The following is a 25,405-nucleotide window of genomic DNA, read 5'->3' as shown; positions in this document are numbered from 1 at the left end:
GTGCTGACCCTCGTCAAACTGACTCCAGTAACATATTTTTATGCCTTCAGTCTAAAAAGTGACCTGGTCTGTAGTCTTTCGTGGCTATAATTATATTCTCAGTTTTTCAGAACAGATGATCAAATTCAGTCTTTTTATTATTTGCTATTTCTTAAGATTAGAAACAAAACCAGATATTCCCCTGCTAACTCCCCAAAATGACCAAACCGAAACACCCACCAACAACAAAAACTGGAGGCTTTAGGGGCTGGGGGGCCACAGGCTGGCTTTTATTTGTTTAAAATCTATTTTAGGGCGTTGGTGTGGTCGGAGAGGGGCAGGCTGCGGCTCTTTGGCAGGTCCATGGGCTCTGTGCAGCTCTGTTGTGAGCCCCCCGCACATCCAAGTGCTCAGCTCCGGGCGCATCCTGCGCTCACGTCTAGCGCCATGTGGGGTTGCCAAGTGGTCTCTTATCCAAATACTGACTAGGCCGGGACTGCTTAATCTCCAAGATCAGGGAGACTTATTCTGATGTGGCTGTAGACTCTAGACAGTTAAATTTGCAGAATGCACTGAAGGCAGATTGCTTTTCAGAAGTTGCTGAGGGCATAATTTGGCTTTTTGCAGTTTGAGGGTGGGCTGTTTAACCTGAACAAGTTCCAGCTTGTTCAATGATAATTTAACAATATGTTTTCCCCATACTTGCTGTGTTCCTCCCAAGAGATGCTTGCATCTCCTTGATGCATTAAAGGAGGCCTGTATTTAATGTACATATTAAATAAGTCTCTAAAGCAAATTCTCACATAATTTTACATTTAAAAGTACTAGTTGAGGTGTGTGTGTATATATAATTTTGTTAGATGCATGTATAGAAATAAAACAGTCTTTGCTCTTCCCTTTTGTACCTCCTCAAGACATGTAATCTACAAAGCAGGAGAATTGCATGATAAAATGTGCCAGAGTGGAATGCATAATTATTCCAGAGGAGGGTAAGTCAGTTCAGAACTTGTACTAACATTCTTAAGGGCAGCAGGAGTCTTCTTGCCATGAAATTACATCAGCTCTCTATGGCCCAGAGTCAATGCACATGCTTTCCCTTTCTAGTAAAAAAAGGTGTGAAAAATGCTAATGTCTTCAAAAATGTACTGTAGAACAAAGCTGAGTAAATGAGTGTATATTATGGCGTGGTATTCACCTGTGAGTGAACTTAAGGGGAGAAGAGATTGAGACATTGTACTTTTAAAACAACCATTTCACTTTTTTAATAGATTAAGTCATGACTTGCAAACAGACAAAAACTACCTAAATAAGAAAAAGAATGCTTCCTTGATCCTAGTTCAGAGACATTCCCATAACAGGTGGGGCAGAGGCCTTTAAATTACGAGTCTTCATATACCCAAGTTTGTTACAATTCCATCAAGCGATGAGAAAACACATTTTTACAGTAAACAGTAGTAAATGCGGCTAACAACACCCATTTTCAGGATTGTTAGAAGATGAATGTTTGGTCGGGCTTGTGTAGTAACAATATCAGAGGTAGGATCTCTTCTAGATGCGGTTTCCTAGGAGCCTTAAGATGAAGCATACAGCACTCACTGCTAATATAATGTCGCCAAGACAAACAGGTAACGAATGCAGCTCGCAGCTCTGAGTTACTGTCATTTCTCTGCAGTAATTAGGCCAGCTAGTGGATAGAGAGCAAATCTCCATTTCCCCACGAGGAGAGGGGAGGAAAGGAGCATTTATTTTTTCTTAAGGCAGAATATCTGACACTCCCAGCTGTTTGGTGGATCTACAGTGTGAGATGAATCGTACATAGACTGCAAGGTGATACGGCACCCTGGCAGCAGAATTTGTTTGCTCACTGAATTCTAGTGGCAGTTTCTCGAGTAGCACATCATGTTTTTTAGCGCACAAACCAGTGGAGTACGTGGTCTCAAGCTATGCCTGACTCAAGAAAAAAGTGTAAGTGGGGAAAACATCCCTGAAGATATATCCGTGTTCATGACACTATGGTTAATATAGGTTGCAAAGAAAGAAAAACGTGCAAAAAACAGAGGCTACAGGAGTTTGGCTTGAACCAGCCAAAACTATCAAGTGCTCAGTGATGATAGATAGAGTCAGGATAGCAATCTGCTGTTTAAAGGGCCCATCTGGAAGGTTTACATCATCACCACTGGGGAGATGAGCAGAGCGGATCTGCAGCCAGAGCACTCTTGGCAGGTGAGGTGTTGGCTCAGGGCATTCTGCACTCAGGGAAAGGATGGGGAGAGGATGCTGTGCCCCCTTGGCTTGCTCCGTGTGTTAAAATTCTCCTGACTTTAGGAGAAGATGCATATTAGGAGTGAAGCTGGGAGATACTTAAGTTTTATTACTGTAGGTGGCAATGAAATAAATATATTCTTCTCTCACATTGACATCTTCTGATTATCTGAAAAATTTTCGCTCAGTAGCTCCAGTTCCCACAAACATTTCAAGAGACGTAAGTGGCAGAATTTTATGGGAAATACGTGAGGGGTAGGGGAAACGACACACCAGCTGATCTTGGTTTTCCTTAACAGCAGAACTACTGAAAAATCTAACATCCATGGACCAGGTTTGTTCTTTGGGTGATCCTCTTTGCTGCTCTGAGTTACAGTAAAACAAAGCCCACGCTTTAGGTTTTGCTCCGGCCTCAGAAGGGCACACGGCCCGCTGAGGAACCGCGGCTCTTGTTAGTTTTAGCCTCATGCACCCAGAGTGCTGCCTTCAGTGCTGCGGTACTTCTGTAACGGCTGGAGCCGATCTAGCTGTAGAATTTAATTGTCCCTAAACCAGATCATCTCTTAAAGATGGTTGTCACTCCAACACTTGTAACAGACTTGGGAGAAGTAGCTCTCGAATTAAAAATTGTTAAGTAGAAGCCCATATGCACTACTTCTTTTTCTTTCTCATCTGGATGGACAAAACCAAGTTCTTTCCTATCACCTGTCTAGGTGCTTTTAAATTCAGAAAAGAAAGAAAAAGAAAGCAGGAGAAGAACGTGAACAGTTATCTTTCATTTTTTACTACTTTAGCTGTCTTCATGTGTTAGGAAGCATAGACCAGCACAAAGAAATAATAACAATTCCAAATCTTGCCTTAAACAGAAATCCAGCTGCTCCTCAGAGCTTGTAAATCCTCAAAGTAGAATTTAGCTGATTGGGATTGGTAAGAAAAACAGGCAGATGTGAGTAAAATAGAAATGATTAGGAGGAGAGACAAATGCTAACAGAGCCTGTGTGTAAAGAGTTAAGGTCCCAATTAACCCATTCTCAGTCTTCACACTGTTCTATCCATCGCTTTTACAGAGCAAAGATTTAGCCATAAAGGTTAGGTACCTTCTCCTCCAGAACATATATCCTGTCCTGGCAAACTTAAATGTCAACTAATGTGAGGTGGATCAGTTTTTAAATGCTAAGAGGATTCACAACTCCAGTTCCAGGGAAAAATACAAAATCTGCTTTTTTCTTTTTTCTGTAACATAATCTATAGGGAAATAAAACATATCTCTTTTACCCCTGGGCCATCTTAAAGTGAAACAAGGGGATCTGTTGTTCTTCTTGCGTTAGTTTAAATTTAAAGGACTGACTTGACACTCTACACATTATTTAAACTCTCTCTCTTTTTAAAAAGGTGCTATTTTTATTTGCATTCTTTGCGCTGCAAGCATCTAACTACAGATGAGCACATCAGTGTTTCAGGAAACAATGTAAAGAATCACCTTGAGGTGGAATATTCTTCCTTAGAAAATGAGGAGGAATTAGAGGAAATGAGGAAAACCGTATTTTGCAAATTTGGCTGCTTATTTACATGACCGAATATGCATTTGGAAAACTAATTAACTAATTTTAAGTGAAAATTCTGCTATGAGACCTTAAAAATATCTTTAAAAATTGTTTGTTTGGAAATGCATGTCTAATAAAAAGCATTTTTGTGTCGGAGATGCATGTTGTCATTCAGAACTTAAGTTCATTTGTGCTGGCGTATGTGAGAGTCTAGACCATCTTTCTTAAATTGCTCCGAGTCAATAAGCACTTCTAGTTGTTTTCGGTATGGAAAAATAAACTCTAGTAATGATCCAAATTTGCAGATGTGGTTGTTTGCAGCTCTGTGTCGCCAGGCAGCGTTATTCTGCCGGCGGGAGAAGAAAAGCCGAGCTCAGTTGAGGTGGTTCTAAGGGCTGAGGGAGCTGTGAGTCCAGCCTAAGAGGAAGCTCCGTCCCAAACACTGGCTGCAGGTGCCGTGTCGCACCTTCCTACCCCTGCCCGGCCTCCACCTGCCAGTTTTGGGGTAGCCCTGGTCTCCCACAGCCCCCCCTGCCCACCCCTCCGTGGCCACCCCGATGGGCACAGTGACAAGCCCCCGGTGCCGGCTCTGCTGGGCTTAAGTTAATTACAGCAGGTGGCAATGAAATAAACACATTCTTCTCTCACATTGACATCTTCTGATTATCTGAAGAGTTTTTGCCTGCCCAACCTCGCTGGAAGCTGCTGTTGATGGACAACTTGATAGGAAATGTATTTGTAGCGTTCAACCAAATGCTGGCAACAACCACGTCAATGCGCAGACAATACGCACTGACTTTTAGAATTTTGTAAATAGGAGCTTTATTGTATGTGATCTTTTCCTTGAGACAACATTGGCTCCGAGGAGGGACTTTGTTCTTGTGGAGTAGGAAGTATACAAAGCACACACAATATTTACAAAGTACCTTAGTACTATTTTGACTAATTTTGACTGGAGAGTTAGTGGTTTTTTCAAAGCTACATTAGTCACTTTGCCCGTAATCATAATCTCTTGAAATCTGCTTCAGTGTTTTGAATTGGCTTCGGGCCTAATGGCCAGAAAATGGCTTCAACTCGATCTTAAGACTAAACTTGATTAGTAGCTCTGTAGGTTTTATATTCTCCTGATTTATAACTGCAAGATGCAAAAAGACGGAGTGCTGTTGCATCGTGAGCTGCATCTCCATGGAAAAGGAGCAAAAGAAGTACAGACCATACGTTCCTAGGCTGATGTTCATAGAGATGAACAGTCACAGACACTCAGATTATTTCTGTGTTACCGTCTGTGCAACCCTAGATAGCATCATATTGGATAACTGGCCATGTAGAGCCTGCACATGAATTCAAAGCACAATTTAATGAACTAAGACAAAATGGACGATAAATGTTTGAATAAACCTTTTTTTCTTCCGATTAGTATTTTGGAGATGTGTTATAGATTGCTTAAAAACGTCTTAACTGTGAAACACCGCACAAGGAACATCAGCGTGCATCGGCTTGCGTGTGACACGCTTTAGCACGCTCGGAGGTATAGAGAAGTCTTGGCATTGTGGCGAGGCAATGTGTTATGTACATTGTGTGGGAGGATACACCATGCAGATTTGATTGCATCATCTTGCTCTCTTTTTTCTTTTCTTTTCTCTCTTTTTTTTTTTTTTTTTGTTCCAGATGGTAAAACAAAGACCGTAGTGAAACCCGTTTTCTCCCAGGAAGAGGTGGGAGGGAATTTTATATGAGCAAGAAACTTTGCCCCAAGTCGAAATCTGGGGCCTGGACTAATGAACTACCTGTAATTCACATTGTACTAAATATTGCTGAAACTAGGCATGTACTAATCATGAACCACGCCAAACTATGCATAATTACTATGCTTTCTCTGTAGCAGTAATTAATTTGCGTTGGCAACTTTGATTAATCTTTCTAATCTAGAAGTAAAGTGCTTCTCAGACATGAAAGGCTGTGTAAGTGCTCACGGTGGTTCCAGCAGCCCAGGAAGGGTGTTTCAGTCCAGTGGGGGGCAGAGGGGGACAGAACCTACAAAAAACCAAAGCCGAGCTGACACATGAACTCATGAAAACTATTAACAGTTAAAGCATTCTGTTTTGCCACAGAACTCGTCGTCTAAACTACAAGCTTCTGTCCTCCTGAAAGAAAAGAGGATGGTCAGTAATTCGCTCAGAAGGCTTCTCTGAGGGCTCTTCCATAAAGATGAGGGTTATATGCTGAGCAGCGAGACTGAGATGTCATCCTACAGAGGGCAATGCCATGTATCTAACGCCTGTAATGTTGCAGTGCAGACTTACCCATAAATTCACTTTAGTCTGAGCCCGGAGGAGAGCATCGTTCTAGGCAAGATTGTTGAGCAGCGATATTGAGTCAGTCCCCGTCGTCAGGCCAAAAAGGGTGTCAGTCGTGCTGCCTGCGAGTGATTTGGCCGCCTCTGCTTTTCAGGAAACACACATGCTAAGCTCAGCAGCCTCGGCGCTGTTGACAAACAGCGAGCTATCAGATGCGAATGTACCAACTACCTCTGACGTGACGGGAGATGAACGTTCCCGCAGTTCAGCGCCAGCCTCCCGGCCCGAGCCCTGCGCCCAAAGCCAGAGCTGCTGGCAGCAGTTCTCCATCAAACGGTGATGGTGACGCACCTAGGCTTCGCAGACTATCACTCTACAAGAAGGAAAGCTTCCGCGGCAAACAGATGCGCCTACAAGCCCACTGCGAATCCCACAGGGTTTTGAAGTTAACGCCGTGTTGCTCCTTTTCTCCCTCAGACACACTAATGTTAGTTATCTTTTCTTGTTTCCCCCCCTTAGCGCTGTTTCCTGATGAGGAATACTGCCACGTGCAATTCAGGATAGGCAGAACGACATGATAATCATTTGGAAATGAATGGTCTAGAGATTACTAATTAACTTCAGTTTGATTTAGGTAATTAAACAAAAATGCTGCTATTACCTCAAAATCTGGGATCAGTTCTGTTTTCGCAAGTTAGAGAAATAGTCTGAAAAGACATAACCTCTTAGAAAATATGTAAATGTGATTCCTGGAATTTATAAGATTTTATGATGCTGATTCAAAACGGGAATTATTTGTGATAAGTTTATTTTCTTACAGCTGTGGTTTGTGTCCAAATATTTTCTAATCATAAAGCGACCCTTGTGATATCAGTCAAAACAGACGGTACATATCGATGTTGAAACAAGCTTTGTAGAAGACATCGTTTTAAACCAGGCATGGGACTTTACATTTATTAGAAGGTGTTCACAAAAATAAGGGTAACATCATGCATATTCTTTGCAACTAAACCCGGTTATGGTTACAATTTGGAAAAAAATGTAATTAGACATATGGAGATACAGCAGTACATATACACTCTATTTATGACATTAAGTTAGGGTACTGATAACTCTCAGCGATACATCAGAAGTCCACAACCAGCTGATGGGGAGATTGTATAAGGAGGAGGAAACTGCTTCAATTTCTCACATTATTTACGTGGCTTGACAAGAACGTCAGTGTGAATTGCCCCCTAAACGTGGGAGGCAAGAACAAGTCAAGACTATACTTTTGCAGTACAAAACATTTACACACAAAATACACATGCATTGCAATGCATTGGAAATGGGTAAAGCAAGAAGAAACCCATTACTCAATGCTTTATTAACACGGTTCTACAAAGGAGTCTCAAATAGGGTTATATAGTTCAGTCACAGTAAGGCCACAATATTACAATGGATAACGACCTTAGAACTCGGCAATCTGTGCTAGTAATAGAACCCTTCTTTTTTATAGATTTTTATATTTTTATATGTGTTCCTGAATGGTATCTCATCAAAGTCCTTCTTTTTTTTGTTTGTTTTTTTTTTCTTTTTAAATTTAACATATTGCTTAATACAACAGTTAGCACAGTAGAGAAGGTACTGCCACAGGGAAAACAAAACCTATGTAACATTCACGTAGTGTTCAGACTATACGGCAGGTGCGGTTAGGTGGAGCTGGCTAATCAGAAAAAAGGCTGGCAAAGGATTTCCTCAAGTTTCGAATGGTTTCGGCTTTCGCTTCATCTTCGTTCACAGACGATCGGAAGAAGGACGATTCTGTGAAACTGAAGGCATTTGTCAAAGACTGCGACTTGCTGCAAGACAAAAACGCAACATGTTTTGTATGGTCACATTGTTCAGCGGCTTCCAATCACATATAACCCCTACAAATTATAAGAAATGGAAGAATGTCCGTGAGATGGAGACGGTTTGCATGGGAACAGAATGGACATTCAACACGAGCCATAGAGCTCATTCCTGCTGCGCTTTGACTTGAGGACAAGCTCTTTCTGTAGAGAACACACCGCTTTTTGTACACATCTGAAACACCGTATTCCAGTAAACTGGAAGGTATAAATTAGAACTGGAGGAAGAAGTGGGCCTGCCTGCTAAATCCACATCACCACCCACCACGGGATGATTAATACTCGTGTTTGTTAAGGCTGCAAACACTTACGTACAAAGAAAAATCAGGTATATGGCAAGAGTCTGTAGAAGCTGTAATGTGCTTTCTCTCTACATCTATATTGGATGTTTGATCCTTCCTGGAGGCTTAATGGCACTTCATACCTTTTAAAATCCCCAAATCACATATAGTATTTCTTGTCTATAAGCAGTTAGTCTAGCAATGCTGTGCTGGTTTTAGACTTATCATGTTACTACGTTATAAGTCTCTGTAAGCATGAACAAAATAACATACAAGGAAAAAGTCTCAGGTTTAAAACTTCAACTCATGACTTGCCAGATAAAATAATATTTACAAAGTAGGCTTGAATTTAAATACCAAACATTAATGAGTTATAATCTTTTTAGGAAGATATCCATGCGTTAGTAAAACTAGTTCACTGATTTCATTTTTATCTCAGTACAATAACAGGATTTCAGTTTTGGCCGTAGTAAAACTGAAACACTTTCCTTATTCAGATTGTCTTACACTCCCCACGGTTTGCAACTTCTCTCCCTCTAAACTAATAATGTACAGCAAACAGTGCTACAGGCGCTTTAGGTTTTTCATAAATTATAGTTGTGTTAATGAGAATAGACTGATAAATGTTTGTTTGTACTCACTGAAAGAGGGAGGGTGGGAAGCAGCACTTGACTTGATTAGTAACACAATAAGTAGCCTAATTAAATATTTATTCACAGATTAATAACATGTACATACAGGTTAGGCAACAGCATGTGGGTGAATACAAAGAGCACACATGCAAATAGAGTTAATCCTACAGGCAGGAGATCTGAGTCTTGGTGGGGACCTAAAAATGCTTCTTGAAAGTTAGAAACTTTAATTTCTCCTTTTTTATTGTATTTTAAATAAACACTATTCTCTTCCATTTGAAGAAAAGAGAAATTAATCTAGATTTGAGCACGGAACTAAAGGAAAAGGGGCAAGCTGGGCAATGGTACGTGGTACAGTTCTTCTGTACCTGTTCTTAACTGTTTTTCTTAAACGCCAAGTTCACAAGTTAAGTTACAAACTACCAATGACTTTCCATATTGCTTAAGAAAATCCACCTTTCTCTTCTCTAGCTATACTTAAATATGGATTAATAGATTTGAGTTTTACGATTACAAAACAGAATAAAGGAATCCAGTGTCCTAGGAAGGCAAGGAAAATATTGTTGTCTTTGCCTATTGTCACCTAATGCCTCTTTCCCACTGAACTGTGCTCAGGCGAGGATTCAGAATGGGTTCACACTGGTATTAGAGTGTGAGTGGGTGGAAAAGGGGATCTGTGTTAACTGGGTAAAACAAAGGCTACCTGCCAGCCTTTGTACTTACCAAGAGCGGGAGAATGTGTCTGTGACTCTACCAACAACAGCGTGTGTCCGGACTGCTATGCTGAGAACCAGCAAATCATTGCCGGGACCTTCCCCGAGTCCCTGCGGTGGATTTAAGCTGCAAGAGGGGTCACAGCTACAGATCCCTCCCATGTTTTGTACCACAGCACAGAACCCATAGATCCCTCTCGTGTTCTGTACCACAGCAAAGAACCTATAGATCTCTCCTGTGTTCTGTACCACAGCACAAAACCTATAGATTCCTTTCGTGTTCTGTACCACAGCACAGAACCTATAGATCCCGCTCGTGTTCTATACCACAGCACAGAACCTATAGATCCCTCTTGTGTTCTGTACCACAGCACAGAACCTATAGATCCCTCCTGTGTTCTGTACCACAGCACAAAACCTATAGATCCCTTTCGTGTTCTGTACCACAGCACAAAACCTATAGATCCCTTTCGTGTTCTATACCACAGCACAGAACCTATAGATCTCTCCTGTGTTCTGTACCACAGCATAGAACCTATAGATCCCTCTCATGTTCTGTACCACAGCACAGAACCTATAGATCCCTCTCGTGTTCTGTACCACAGCAGAGAACCTATAGATCTCTCCTGTGTTCTGTACCACAGCATAGAACCTATAGATCCCTCTCATGTTCTTTACCACAGCACAGAACCTATAGATCCCTCCTGTGTTCTGTACCACAGCACAAAACCTATAGATCCCTTTTGTGTTCTATACCACAGTACAGAACCTATAGATCCGTTTTGTGTTCTATACCACAGCACAGAACCTATAGATCCCTTTTGTGTTCTATAGCACAGCACAGAACCTATAGATCCCTTTTGTGTTCTATAGCACAGCACAGGGCTGGCTCCGTGCAGCACAGAACCTATAGATCCCTCTGGTGCTCTGAACCACAGCACAGACCCTGCAGCCGAGAGAACGACGGCGGTTCTGTGCCCGTCCTGCCCACGGGAACCACGACCCAAGCGTGGCCGGGCAGAAAGACGGCTTGGCCGCCAGCGTGTTCACTTGGGCCATTTCTGAGATGGGCCTTTTGAAACCGGGATCTGTTGTCTGAGTGACTGCGAGGTTAAAAGTTTACAGAGATAAGCCGTCCCCTGAGCGCGCGGCCCTGCAGCACACCCAGATCATGAGTCAGTGACATGAAAAGGAGAAAACAAATACGAGAAACATGATGAGTTTTCAGACCTAGTTGGGGCAGAAATTGCACAACTAATAAATGAAATTTTGTGTAGTGCTTAGGATATAATTAATGATACTGTCTTACCAGTCACAAACAGAAAAGCTTTTTGAAAAGCTTGAACCTCATTGTAGACTTGGGAACACAGGTACATTTTTTTTTTCTGGATATCAGACCAACTCCCACATTACACTCACGACAACAACATCTGTCTTACGAGGAGGAAAGAAGACGGATAAAGCGAATCTTACTTAAGCTGCGGATGCGACTGAGGCTTCTGCTGAGGAGCGGGCTGCGGCTGCGGCTGCGGCTGCGGCGCGGGCTGGGGAGCAGGCGGGGGCTGCGGCTGCGGCTCCGCTTCCTTGGATAACCTGGTGCCGGGAGGACCTTGCGCCTGGGGCCGCGGCTGCTGGGTTGTGGGTCCCGGCGGGCGCTGGGGCTGGGGAGCCGAGGGCTTTGCCGCCTGCCCGGGGGGGTACACGCGCTGGGGCTGCAATGGCTCCTGGCTTTGTGATTGCATCCCTTGGGGTTGCACTGGGCCCCCTAGGTTCAGCACAAGAGAAACTTCATAACGTTATAGTATCAACGAATTTTTGCTAGATTTCATATTCAACACTTTAAAATAACCCTTCAATGTGCTTAATTCTGGTTTTGAGGCAAAATTCTATTAATACGGATTGCAGTTTCATGTAGGCAATAGTACTAATCACAGCTGCTACATTAGTAACTTGCTTGGAGCCCCTATAATTCACCCTTAAAATTGCTAAGAACTACCCAATTTATCCCAGCAGTAGCAGTACTGATTTCAAATCAAAGCAATGGAGTTACACCCAATATAATTATGGCCCAGCTCAAGGAGAGGCCGCAAGATAACCGAATATACCAGCAATATCTATTCGAGCAATACAGCTACTATTTTCTGTGTAGTTATTGCAGTTTTGTTCCTTCGAGGTTTTAAAGTTATTTCTATAATACTCCTCTTAGCTTCACGCTTCTAGCAGTTAAACAACTTTACACTGAAATTTTCTGGCTAATTTCAAGTCTCTTGATAACTTATTTAATGCCTCAGTGAAATATATGTCAAGAACATTACAAGAAACACAAGTAAGTCATTACTAACGTTTTTACCAAGGAGATCTCTCCACCGAGCGGGAAGTATCAGCAAAATAGCCCAGCGAGTGTGAAACTACAATGTGCAGCAGAGACTGAGGTTGTGAAACCCATGGCTGAAAGATGCTACATCATCATACAGGGGGTTTTCTGCTTTCTGACTGAAAAAGTGCTGCGTCAGATACCAGCGGCCACGCTGCTTTTATCGCACATCAGCCGGCTGAATGCGGTTTTCTGGGCTGAGAGCTGTTGGAACTATTTGCTCTTGCATGTGACAAGGCACACGGGACATCTGGGTTAAGGGGAGGAAAGGACAAGATGAAACGCTGAGGGATTTGTTGTACAACGTTTCAGTCAGGGTGAGAGCTTTGCTGAACGGTTAATATTAGAGAAGACACCTGATCTACACCTTCCGAACACTTTGGGATTTTTAGTCTTACAGAGACACTTAGTGCAAGTAGAAGACTTAAATCTATTCAGGTGCCTAAAAGAAAAGCTTCATATGTGGAAGTAGTGCTGCCATACATGATTCTTTTTGTTTTAATTGCTATTATAGTTAGCGTTCCACTCACTATATGACATTCCAGTGTATGTCTGAGAACAGCATGTACTAACACTGTGGTAACTTTTAATACAGTTGTAGCAGTGTGTTGTGGTGTAGAAAGATAAATAGCACGTACTGTACGTTAAGGAATGTGCCTTCATTGTTTATTAATTTGAACCACTTTTGTAGGAAATATTTGAAGGTGATAACACAGTCTTGCAACATCTTAATAAGGATCATTTTCTTATTAGCCTCCTTTCACTCAATATTGAAAACCAGAAAGGTTTCTTTCCCCCACTTGTACATACAGGCTTGAATGCCAGAAACTTTACACTGAAGACAGATATAACTTTCTTTTATTGCACATTAAGCTGTACAAGATATTTCACATAAAAGATATACTGCTGTCACACTTCCAGCATTTGCTCACTTTCTTGCAGCTGGGTTGTACAAAAGGCAACAATCATGAAAGAAACTTTTACCAAAAAGAACTCAGCAAAACTGAACATTAAGCCTACACTGTAAAACATCTGTTCCCTGCTCCCCACAACATTGCACCTAAGCATGCTGGCATGCAGAGACGTTTGGGCTGCTGGCGTGCGGTGCAGAGCGCCCGGGCACGGCCCCGCTCCTCCTCGCACACGCACTCGTGTGAAAGCACTTGTGAGTACTGCAACTACCGCATGCAACGAAACGCCAACTGCTTGACATGGAACCAGTCATCAGATTCATTTCGCCACCCCGGGGCAGTGTGGTTGGTTCGCTTTGAGGGTGGCTGGAGGTAAGGACTTGTGAACCTGATTCTAAGTGGCATTTTCTCGATATAGAACAAAACAGCCAATGCCATCATTGGAATGATCGCTGACCCAGACGAATGCTGATCACTAAAGCAAAATATTCATGTAATTTACTGATAGGTAGTAAACAGCAGCACTTACCACAAACATTTAAATAGTTAATAATGCATACCTTAATTCTCATCTTACCAGCCAGCTCGTACAAATAAAAGAAACACTAAGAATGATGATTCTCACTGATAATTTTTTCCTGTGTTTGTAGGGAAAACAGACGTAGAACATGAGGCTGTTTTCCCTTTCAACAGAACTGTTTGCACTAAACTAGTGGCCACTACTCATCTTTGTACATATTCGAGATTAAAATTATAGCTTTGCAGCTCACTTGCGACTAAGCTTTATGGTATGCTAGCACTGTGGAGCCTGTGATTCTAGGCTAGGTTTCTCACAACAGATTAACTGCCTGCTGTGTATTTCTCGTAATATTACATTATAAATTGCTTATGCAAAAATCACCAATAATTTACCTGGCAGTTGTCAGGCAGCTCGAGTTTTTGTGGGTTTTTTTTTTTGCATGTTTGATTTCAAGCAACTATTACAAACCCTATTTATGTGGATGATGCCGGGACTGTATTTTCTTTATAGCTATCTGGGTGTTTCTACGTTTAAAAGAGTAGACCTGAGTTGGAAAAGAAAACTGCTGACATAGTCTTTCTTGCATTCTAATCCAAGGGCAAGATCCCCTGCTGGCCAAAGGTACCTTGGTCGACCACCTAACACCTCCGTATTTGAAAGAAACGAGCTCCTACGGGAAGCGTAACAGTCCTTGAGGTACTTTGCACCAAATAACCTGGGATTTGACTCTTAGGTACGTATAAGATTTTTGAAAGCATTTGCATTAGTTTTCGTTAAAAATCTCCATGGATTACTAATTCAGAACGACAACAAAAGGTACTACTTACTTGAAATAGGATACATTAAATGCTCACACTTTCACTGAGATATTGCACATAGGTGGCCCATTTACATAGCTTTGTAGCGAATAATTTAATGCAGCATTACTAAAAATATGAATACCGGTATGTAAAATAGAAGATACTTTAAATATTCCTTGGGAAGAACTGTCTCTTATGGAGTCACTGAAATATTAGACTTCCACTTGTGTATAAGTAAAACTCAAATGTTAACAAACTTTATAAAATTATAAATAAAAAGCCTCACTAGCAAATTCTAATCTAGACTTTAAAAAATATATCTGGATCACCTACCTATTAGTCATGCACACGCACAAAAAATAAAGGCTATGAGTACAGTGTGCACACTCACAAGAGTAAGCAAAAGTATTCGATTTGAACCTTGGTGGTGTGTTACTGAACGATATATAATACTCCAAAATACTGTCTAACCATCCATAATGTACAGTTGCACTGGGCTCTAAAGAGGCACATTCTTTGTACACTGTTGACATCAGCCCTGAAATCACAAGTTTTACAGAGGAAGGTCGGTAAGCATTACACGCACAGACAGAACAAGGAAACAACCAGACGGTATAGTTGACACTGCATAGAAAAAACACAGTCCAGGTCAGCACTGAAACAATGCGAAAACTGAACAAAACTGCTATGTTCGCTTTTAGGATTGTGTGTTTCGGTTTTGTTTTTGTTTCTCATTTTTGCTTTACCCCTCGCGTTTAGTCTCAATTATCTAAGTAGCCTGGACTTGTTTTGGTCCTACTGCAACGCCATTACAGTCGAGAATGTACTGTAAACAACCTTGAGGTGGTGGTCGCTGAGGTGGGATTTTGTTTGGCTCTGGCTCCTTTAGTGATCCGCTCTGGAAAATACATTTGAAAACAGAAGAGAAAAATATTAGAGTAGCTTAGTCCCAATTTTTCACTAATTTGTCTTTATTTTCACTAGAAATCTCTTTATTGGTTGGGGCTGAACAGATACTTTTAATTTCTTCCAGATCGCTTTTTCGAATGTAGTTGCTGTCTGACATGATATATGAATCCTGGACTGAGCTGAGTTCTTAAGAAAGATTGTTTTCCCCTAGCAGCCTGTGATCATGAAATAGGGAATAAGGAGTGTTTCTCAAGTCTTCCCTCCCGTTGGGTACGGTCTCCTTCAGTTCCCAGCACCTCAAATGACTTTTCTGTATCTCGTTGCGTATGCTCTCTTTTTTTAGGACAGGCTGAATAGAAAATGGACTTTGACAGATACCTGCGTGTAATGTAAGAAATAACTGATATTTAGTTACATTCGCTTGTATCTGGAAGCACTAGCGCAGCAGGCGTGTTTTTGCAAGTGGTAGTTTCCCTTTGATTTGCTGAGTGTCAATGGGGAGGGAGATGGACTCCTCTAGTTTCGCTGTTTTGCTGAGCAAAATGAAAGAAGGAAGCAAAAGCCACAGACAAATAATAAAAATAATTGAAATTACTTCATGCTACCCCATCTGACATGTTATTAGAAACACATGTGATACTTCACTTTTCAAAACAGCAGATTTATTTGGCAGCGTCCTTTTCAAATGTGTGTTTGTCGAGAGGAGAAGATGGGCCTGAACCAAACCCTTGGAGCAGAACACCCTCTGGGAGCATAAGTACTTGAGTCCAACCTTTGTCTTAGGCCCATCTCTAATATTTTGAAAAGTGAAATACGGTAAATCATTAGGCAAAATAGCTTGGGGTTTTTCTTAAGGATCCAGAAATTAAACTGCCATCTGTCAAGAGGGAAAAATCCCAGAATGCATTAAATAGTAAATAGAAAATTAACTGAAGTTTCTTGCAAACTTACTGGTTTTTTCCCTGATAGATCTGTATTTGATCTCAGAACTATAGAAATAAATCTTACTCATAGTGACGTGAATTCCCGCATAGCGATCTAGAAGTGACACTTTTAAACGGTTCCAAACAACACCACTCCACCATATGCAGCTGTTGCACATTGCTTTGCCTGCTGTAGCCACCTAACTAAAAGGACACAGGACAGGCCCAAACCTCTAATTATTCAGAGTTACCAACCTTCAGAAAACCAGACAAGGAGTGAAAACGATACGGACAAAATGAGGCAAAATCTGGTCCCTCTATTAACTGACCCAGTTACACAGCGTCATTGTAAGGACGAGGATATGTAGAAAAGAGAATTCCATAAGGAAAGACACAGCCACCAGAACATTTTAAAGTGCTTTAGTGTGGGTTAAAGTCTTCTCTGTTTTGTTTTTCTCCTTCCTCTAATTTGCTGAACCACATGTAAAAGTCGACGTTCTATCCTATGCATGTTTCAGTAACATTAAGTCTTTGTGGTATAACTCACATAATGCCTTGGAGCTCACTGGAACAATGTGCATTTACATCAGTAACTCCTTGGATGCTGGGGAAATTAGCCCAGGGTGGAAACCTTGAAAAGTTGCCCTGGAGGAGCTGACTCGTTTCACATCCTGGCGCTTGCTGTGCCGCACGGCGCCTTCGCCCCGCGGCGCCGGGCACCCCGCTCCGCCGTGGGGCTCCGCCGTGGGGCACGTGGAGCGCGTCCCTCGGGGCAAAACTAAGTTCTGAGGCTTCTGGACCTCCAAGAGCTTCTTGCTGATACGCGGCTTTTCTTAGAAAGCACGCGTGTTATTTTATAAGGAACATTACTACAATTACCACGCGATAGACTTCCTAGCCTTCCAAAGGACCGTGAGCCACTCTATGTCGTTATCCCAAGTGGCACGAGAGGACTAGTGAGGGTGTGAGTGTTGCTATTTTGCTACTAAAACAAAAAAATTATGTAGGTAAGACTTGTCTTTTATCTGGCTGGCAATTTAAATTCTCATCTACTTGAGTGTTAAAACAACATCTGCAGGGCCTCTGTCTCCTCCATGCCTTGAGGCTGAGGCAAATCTGCCATTTGTTCTTGCACCAAAATGGTCTTGGGTTTTATCGCACACACCACCTAACTGACGTGACAACATCAGTACTTACACAATCTGCATATCTCTCCATCTTACAAAGAAATTATTTTCTCCTAAATTAAGCTCTCAATAAACCCTCCAGAAGCTCGCTAACCCTCACCTCAACTGTTCTGAGGCCGAGGGCCCGCGTGTGTTTGCTGCTGCAGATGTGCTTCCCCTACCAGTCACTGACTGCAGCTGTCCTGATTTTACCACCCACACATCCTTTTTTCACCAGCTATCACCTGGTGCTTCCAGGAGCCTCACCCACACTCCAGGCCAATCACATGGGTATATTACTTTTGCTAATTAGCCAACCCACCCAGGCTGACCCAAAAAGACTAATTAGCACTACATTCCTAATTGAGAAATCTTACTCATGGTTTTTTCAATGGTCTGCAGTAATCCAGTCCTTTTCAAGAGTCTTTCTTTCAGACAGTCTTGATACTTGATATTAAAGCCAGGCTTTGAACCAGTCTTGTTTGCTGTCCTGAGCCAAGGCCTTTAATAAAATCCAGGCTTCTTCTAAAGCACCAGTCGCTGGCAAATTAACTCCAGACTGTTACTTCTCACCTCTGCAGGGTGGTGTGCCAACGTAGTTGTAAGTGCTGCTCACTCCTCGTGGGCAACACGATCTCTCTGAACAGCGGTGCTGGACCAGACCTGTCCTGCAGATGTACTCACCCCTCTTGGGTTTTTTCTTGTTCCCTTTGTTGCCCAGCCTAGGAGCTCACCCTCCTACTTTCTGTTAGTACAAACATGTTTTCCTGCACTGCACCGCGATGTACAAACTCACCTATAGCTTAGTTCAAACACTACGGGAATCACGGATTGCAGTGCAGCATGTATCACTCAAAATGACCCTGAACAGATTCTTATTTGGATGCCCAGGGCTAACGAGCAAAATTGGTAGAACAGAAGGCAGAAACGACAGTGTTTATATGGTTATCTAAGTGAGGTGTGGTACTGCTGTCGTAAGGGGCCCTTTTGGTTTTCATTTTATGGAGCACAACTTCCGTACCACATCCAAATTCCCCAAAGAGAAGGGATTGCTGATGTTGACAGTAACTTTGTATAGAACTGCTTATAGAATCTCTCCTGTGCAAAGGGGATTTAGTGTTTATATAACTATTCTAAAAAAATACAACAAACCTCCAAGCCACATGAATGCTGCAAGTGTACTATAGCGATTTCTCAACTCTGGATATAACAATTGATGCTCTGGTTGCATAATGGTCTGTAAGAACACTGGCTACGTTAATTATAGCCAGAGCAGAAACCCCACTACTTGTCTAGGAGATGGATGTCTCCAGATGTCTCTGTAGCACTTCCCTCTGTTCCACGCTTACCTGAAATAGCCTCCTTCCAACGACAGGGCTAGAACTGGAGGAAAGAACTGTTTGTTCTTCAGAGCATGTTGTATTAGAGTTTGATCAGTGATATTACTTCTTTTTCTACCTTGTATATTTATCTAAATGCAGAATGGATTCATATATACGTGAATTTGGAGTAGTCTGAAGAATGTTGTCTGGGCGGGAGCAAAAGCAGCAACTTGGCAGGGAAATAGCCCTTGGGCAAAAGAGATGCTAAACCGAGTCCCAGCAAAAATTGATTTTGATTTGGCTGAGTTTAAAGATTTTGTGAACTATAGTTGGAGCACGTATAGTTGTTCTTGGGCTCCACTTGGTTTTCTTTGTAATGCAATGATAGAAGCTTTTCATAGGTATTTCAATATTTGAAGGGAAAGCCATGTTTTTCAGGTCAAGAAGTGGAGGGATCAACTGGGACTTGCCAAAATATGAGCTGAGTTAGATCTCATCTAGGAACAAGAATAAATAGTGAAACAAGGAACAGGAGAACTAGGAAAAAATGTGACTGCTAAGAAGAGAGGTAATTGAGATCATTTAAGTGGGGTGTCAATAGTAAATTAATGTTCGAAGTGTCATACATTGTGATAAATACAGGAGCAAGGGCAAGATGGCAGGTGGGATAAAAACTAAAAATGAGATGGACGTCAAAATCAAAGATCTTCCCTTCCTGGGCTCATATTGGTCAGAGATCTTCTGCCTCTTGGAAATCAAAACCAGCTGAGCCAGGAGATACAGAATTCCAGAGCAGGTATCTAACAACCGGGAATGGACGAGTTACACAGGAGAAGGTTAAGCACTAATACTACAGGAATTATGTTGTGGGTAAGGAAGTGGCTACTGAGGAGACACGCAGCTATTGAAGAAAAACTAATAGGAAGGATGTACCTGGGATGTGGAACTCAAGCAGAATTTCCATTAATTAAGTTAGCACAAAAAAATTAGGTGTGTGCTACTAAAACCCATAGGTGATACAGAGATGGAAGGCTACAGGAGCAAAATATCCTAAAGGAGGAATGAAACTGATGAGTAGAGTTAAAAAAAAGAAAGAAGAAACAGAAATACAATGTCCAAAAATATTTATGGACTAATAACATGCACCTGTCAGAAATGCAGAGCTCAGAAACTGAAGATTTTTGTGCAGTGAAAAAGGCAAAATCTTATCCCACATGGAGTGAGATGTTTCTGGCAGGCGCTGGCACGATGCTGAGTATCATTCACAGAACCCCAGAGTGTCAGGGGTTGAAGGGCCCTGGAAAGCTCATCCAGTGCAATCCCCCCATGGAGCAGGAACACCCAGATGAGGTTACACAGGAAGGTGTCCAGGCGGGTTGGAATGTCTGCACAGAAGGAGACTCCACAACCTCCCTGGGCAGCCTGGGCCAGGCTCTGCCACCCTCACCAGGAACAAGTTTCTTCTCATCTTCCAGTGGAACCTCCTGTGTTCCAGTTTGCACCCATTGCCCCTTGTCCTGTCACTGGTTGTCACCAGAAGAGCCTGGCTCCATCCTCCTGACACTCCCCCTTTCCATATTGATCCCCAGGAATGAGTCCCCCCTCAGTCTCCTCTTGTCCAGCTCCAGAGCCCCAGCTCCCTCAGCCTTTCCTCACACGGGAGATGCTCCACTCCCTTCAGCATCTTGGTGGCTGCGCTGGACTCTCTCCAGCAGTTCCCTGTCCTGCTGGAACTGAGGGGCCACAACTGGACACAATATTCACATCACCCCTGCTTTAGAAAGGTGAATGTGAGCGGATGTGGTGCAGAGAAGTGCTATTAAAGTGACCAGGGAGATGAAGGGAGAGGAGGAGAGGAGAGGAGAGGAGAGGAGAGGAGAGGAGAGGAGAGGAGAGGAGAGGAGAGGAGAGGAGAGGAGAGGAGAGGAGAGGAGAGGAGAGGAGAGGAGAGGAGAGGAGAGGAGAGGAGAGGAGAGGAGAGGAGAGGAGAGGAGAGGAGAGGAGAGGAGAGGAGAGGAGAGGAGAGGAGAGGAGAGGAGAGGAGAGGAGAGGAGAGGAGAGGAGAGGAGAGGAGAGGAGAGGAGAGGAGAGGAGAGGAGAGGAGAGGAGAGGAGAGGAGAGGAGAGGAGAGGAGAGGAGAGGAGAGAGAGAGAAGAGAAGAGAAGAGAAGAGAAGAGAAGAGAAGAGAAGAGAAGAGAAGAGAAGAGAAGAGAAGAGAAGAGAAGAGAAGAGAAGAGAAGAGAAGAGAAGAGAAGAGAAGAGAAGAGAAGAGAAGAGAAGCAGATTTTGATTTTAATATGGGATGTCATCCTTGCATGAACAGGATGAAATTAAGATCTGCAGAACTTGCTGAGCCACAGAGATCCATCATTTAATGGATCTGTTAATTGAAATTTATGCTTTGAAACAAGAGAGTCTGGAAAAACTCAGGTGGAGCTCACTCTAACAGTCTTATAAACCACATTTTATCTTAATAGTACGGTCAGTGTTGGAGAAGCGAGGAGCGGACAAAGCAGCAGTGCCCGGAGCACCCCAGGAGTTGCAAGATCCTGGACAACCAGCCGTGAGCAGCTGGACAGACGGACACCCACCCACCGCTCCGGTCGCTGCTTTTTCTGCTATGGACAAATCAAGAATATTTGAAAATGGATTTTTTGTAATTACTCTCTGTGCTTTTCCTTGTTTAAAAATTCTAACTTATATTTAGCACACGGTCCTTACTCAAAATAAACTGCGGCCATGACTGCTGGGGAGAGGGACAGAATCCTTGCAAGTTAAACATGCACTAAAGCCAAGCAGCTTTGGTTAACAGGTTGTGATTTAGAGGTCAGAGAAATCAAATACAAGAGTCAAGTGGAGACAGAGAGAATCATAACAACAAAAGTAGAGGGGAAACACCCACCACAGCGGGAAAGGAAAGGAGAGCAAGGAAAAGCCTCCAAAGAAAAGATATTTCTATTAGGCTCAGCTTAAATAAACAAAATCAGGGAGTAAAAATAGATGAAAAATAAGATAAAATAAAAAATCAAAAGGATGTTATATGATAATAATTATAGCACTAAGACACAAGGGAAAGATCTAACTTAGACTCTCCTTGTCGATTTGTGCATATGGCAGCTGTTGCCTGTTCTAGAATGACGGGATTACTGTTGCCTTTGTTTTAATTTTCAAAAGGCTGGGGTTTGCTCTATAATGGATTAGGACATGACTGTGGGACAAGAAAGCTGTTTCTCACAGAAGTCTACTAAGCACTTACAAAGGCTGCTCTATAGTGAGGGCCTCATGATTGCTTCAAAATCAACTGTTTCCTGTAGTTCTTGAGGGTGGTCACCATGGAGTTTCCCTCGAAAAGGCCATTGTAAAGGCACACTTGTTCAGTTCTTGGCACATTATTTCAAAACACGCTAAGAAAGATAAGTACTTATTGGTGTTTTGATTTTATCATTCTCATTTAATGGATAGATTCACAGCTAACAAGCAAAAGCATTTATGTAGGCATTTATCACTAGCAAATACCTGTTCTGCTCATGGGTGAGACTGAATAAGCAGCAGGATTGAGCAATACAAGTGTACCTCCCTTAGAAATTGCTCCATCTACTGGCACAGGATCTCGAGAAGCATTGTAAAATCGGTTATCTTAACTTTCCTGATCAATTTGTTAGTATCTGTTTGATATTTGTATGTTGGGTCCCACTTTTTTCTAATTACTGTCAATATTAAAAAACTTAGTATTTATTTTCCTGCATGATGTTTAATATATTACAGTACCTGAACGTCAAGTTCAAATGCTTAAAATAAACCAAGCTTTGTGTAATGACACAGCGACTGTTTTAAATACATGGACACACTTCTGGGTCTCTGCCCCTGTTGTGATCTCTGTCACTTGTCTGAAGAACACAGGAAAGAAAGCCTGACTGGGTTTCTGATTCAAAGACGGAAAACCCATCATCGGCGTTGTAAAATACACGCCATCATTGTATACTTGTGATAAATCAACTCCACTCTTGTAAATGTAGCTGGAATGAAGTGTGCCTCAAATGTGGCCTCCTACCAGGATGTGAGAGCGCAGGGTCCATACATGCTTATTTTCTTCTGCTTTTCTTAATTCCACATTTATATTAGGATCTAAAGGGGTAACAGCTGTTTTTGTTTTATTTTCACAAAGATAAATTAATTAAAAGGTTAAAAAACCCTTTGATTAAAATAAGCATCTTCTCTTGCAAATATACATGGCTAAAGACCGTGTATGTGTATATTTATATATAGATGTATATATACATATAGTTATATATATATATAGGTATACACACACTTGAAGGCAGCACATTAAAATATATTCTGTATTAAAATAATGAAAAGAAATGAAATAAATACGATATCTTTATGAGAAATTTTTGAATAGGGAGCATTTAGTGATTGTAAAATGTATGCCGCATTTCTTGTTTAATGTGACACAGTTCTGTAACACGTCGCGATCCCTGGTGACAGTAAATAGTCCATAAATCCCAGAGTCAGTTCTCCCAGACTGAACTGAGAACCCGCCGGAAGGTGCCGCTGTGAGCCAGGGAACCACATCGCGCTGCAGTGAAAGAGCTCAGCACCTCCTGGATTTCAAAAATTACTCCGAAATATCAGTTTAACGTGCCAGTTTAAAGAAAGGCTTTTCAGTTATATAACCTTCCCCAGGTGTCGTGTCTCGGGTTCCGCGATGTCTATACGCCCCAGCAATATTTTCCACTGTTCCTTATGAGTTTTGGTGGCAATGTTTTTAGATTCTCTGCCAATATTTTTAGGAAGGCATCTTGCTGCTGCCTGCCTGATTTTCCTTTAAGTCACAAAAATAACTACATAATCATTTTCATACAAAACGGCTTGCCAGGGACTATGATTGAAAGGAACTTCTGGGCAGATGGACAGTGCAGCTGGTAACGAACGGCTGCTTAGAGTGCTCATGTAGGCTGCGGGTGATGCTCAGTTCAGATGGACACAGACACACTACGTGTTCCTTGACAAGCTATGCAGCTCTGTTTATGCAGAGTAACCTGCTGTAAGGGTTCAGAAAGGTCAACCATTAAAAGCCATAGAGTAAAACTGTCCAGATTTTGGGCAGGGGCTCTGTGCTCCCCTGCCCTGGGCAGCCAATGGGTCTGGCTGAGCTCTTGGGTGTATTTAGGATCGGGGCTTCCATCAGATGTTACTCCACAAATCTGGGTACATCGGCTTTATGGTCTCACGAAGCCATAACTGCCATTTATCCCCTATTTAAATATCTTCCTAAGAGAAAGAAATACAAGATGTATGGTTTCAGGGGTCATTAGATCTTTTAGAAGGCTTTTGAAGGCAAGCCGTTCTTACATGACTCCTGCTGTCTGTTAGTATAGACCTAATTACCCCAGGGAGCGATGTGCTTTGCACCAGTTCAGCAGGTACGAATACTGGAGCTCTGTATTTACCCTCATTCATGCAGAATGCTTTAGTGCGCTCTTTTAATGCGCCTGTTTGTCAGGCAGCCTTTCCTTCCTGACACCAGGAAGAAAAACGTGTTTCCACAAGTGCCAAGGGGCTGTGACAGGAGGAAAATTCTTGGTGATGATGTTAATTAGTGGCAAGAAGAGTTAGCGTTAGGGGTCTGAAGGATGATACCAATCTGTAGCAAACCTACAAGTCATGGCCCTGTTCCTCTTCCCCTGATCAATGGTTATACATATATGATTTGAAATCACTGTATCTCTGCAACCACGAACCACCCGTGAAGGAGGGAACGTAGAGCATTTGTAAAACAGTCACTAAAACTTGATAACTCATTAAAATGTTCGTAAACTTTTGCCTAATTGTAACACACTGTCCTCATGAAATATATGGCTTTGAAATTGGGTCCATCTTTTTGAAACACCCTGTACTTCAGCTGAACTTCTGCGAGACTGTGCAAAGCAGAAAGTCATTTAGATTATGTCCACACCTCAGGTTTAGTGTGGAGAAATTTACTTCTCCTAATAAGCAGGCTAATACTGAATTCTAGATGTCCATATAATTCCATGGTGGGATCCTTCCCAGTTCAATGCATTCTCCTTCAGATAAGATCAACTCAAGTAACTGTATTGTCTGGCCATCAGAAAAGCTTCAGTGGTTTGAAACAAATAGCTGCTTATCATGAGTAGCTTCCTTTAAAAAACAAGGCAAGTACAACAGATGGAATTGTAATAGAACTGTGACTACTCTTACGGAAGCACAAGAATAGGTAATTTGATAATGGTTTGCTTTTCTCTCTGGAGGTAATACTTCTTGTTATTTACACTATATTTACGTTTGGTTCAATTTTCTCTCTGAACATAGAAAAATAAAACTGGTGAAAACCTCTTGGCTTTAGTCAAATAGCCCAAAGGGTCAAGGAACCAAGAATAATTAAGAGAAAAATAGAAAAAATGGAAATAAATCAAAGCAGACCTCTAAATAGCTGGAGAGAGCTGAGCAAGGGCTCCCTGGCCCCAGTCTCCACTGAACGTAATGTAATTGTACCGCACCGGGTACGGAAACAAGTGCAGAGCAGCACCGGGCGGCACCCGCGGAGGCTTCAAACCAGGCAGCTGGGCTTGAGCAGAGATCTGCCCAGCAACGGGTGGAGGTGGAGAGAAGCGATTCCCCTGGCTGCAACACTGCACTGGGGACATTAACCCTCTGCTTTGGGGTTTTTTTACGGAAAGATTTGAGAAGGGCTTCTCAAAAGGTCTTTCGAAAGCATCCAAAGAGGTTGCAAAAGGTAGAAATTTCTATTTCCGTCATTTTATTGCCTACAAGCAGAGCAGGTTTGTCTCATGGAAAACTTCTATTAAAATCATATTCCTAGATAAAGTTCTACTATATAGTTTTATCACGGTTGTGA

At 42.2% G+C, this 25,405-nt stretch overlaps 1 protein-coding gene across 2 annotated transcripts in view; it reads right to left on the bottom strand.

The window, feature by feature from the left end:
• Window positions 1-7,005: 7,005 nt before the first annotated feature.
• SYN2 (synapsin II) overlaps window positions 7,006-25,405 on the bottom strand; it is a 185,017-nt gene continuing 166,617 nt past the window's right edge. The window contains exons 11-13 of one of the 2 annotated variants that reach the window (XM_065074448.1): window positions 15,043-15,103; window positions 11,074-11,365; window positions 7,006-7,923 (exon numbers count right to left, since the gene is read on the bottom strand). In XM_065074448.1, coding sequence (XP_064930520.1) covers window positions 7,788-7,923; window positions 11,074-11,365; window positions 15,043-15,103 — 489 coding nt within the window. In that variant the 3' untranslated portion in view covers window positions 7,006-7,787. The remainder of the gene's footprint in view (window positions 7,924-11,073; window positions 11,366-15,042; window positions 15,104-25,405) is intronic. The other variant, XM_065074449.1, reaches the window with a different exon arrangement.

The sequence above is a fragment of the Columba livia genome, chromosome 10, assembly GCF_036013475.1.
Source record: "Columba livia isolate bColLiv1 breed racing homer chromosome 10, bColLiv1.pat.W.v2, whole genome shotgun sequence".
Lineage (NCBI taxonomy): Eukaryota > Metazoa > Chordata > Aves > Columbiformes > Columbidae > Columba > Columba livia.
Note: the sequence above shows the minus strand (reverse complement) of the source record. Positions and strands in the feature narration are given on the sequence as shown.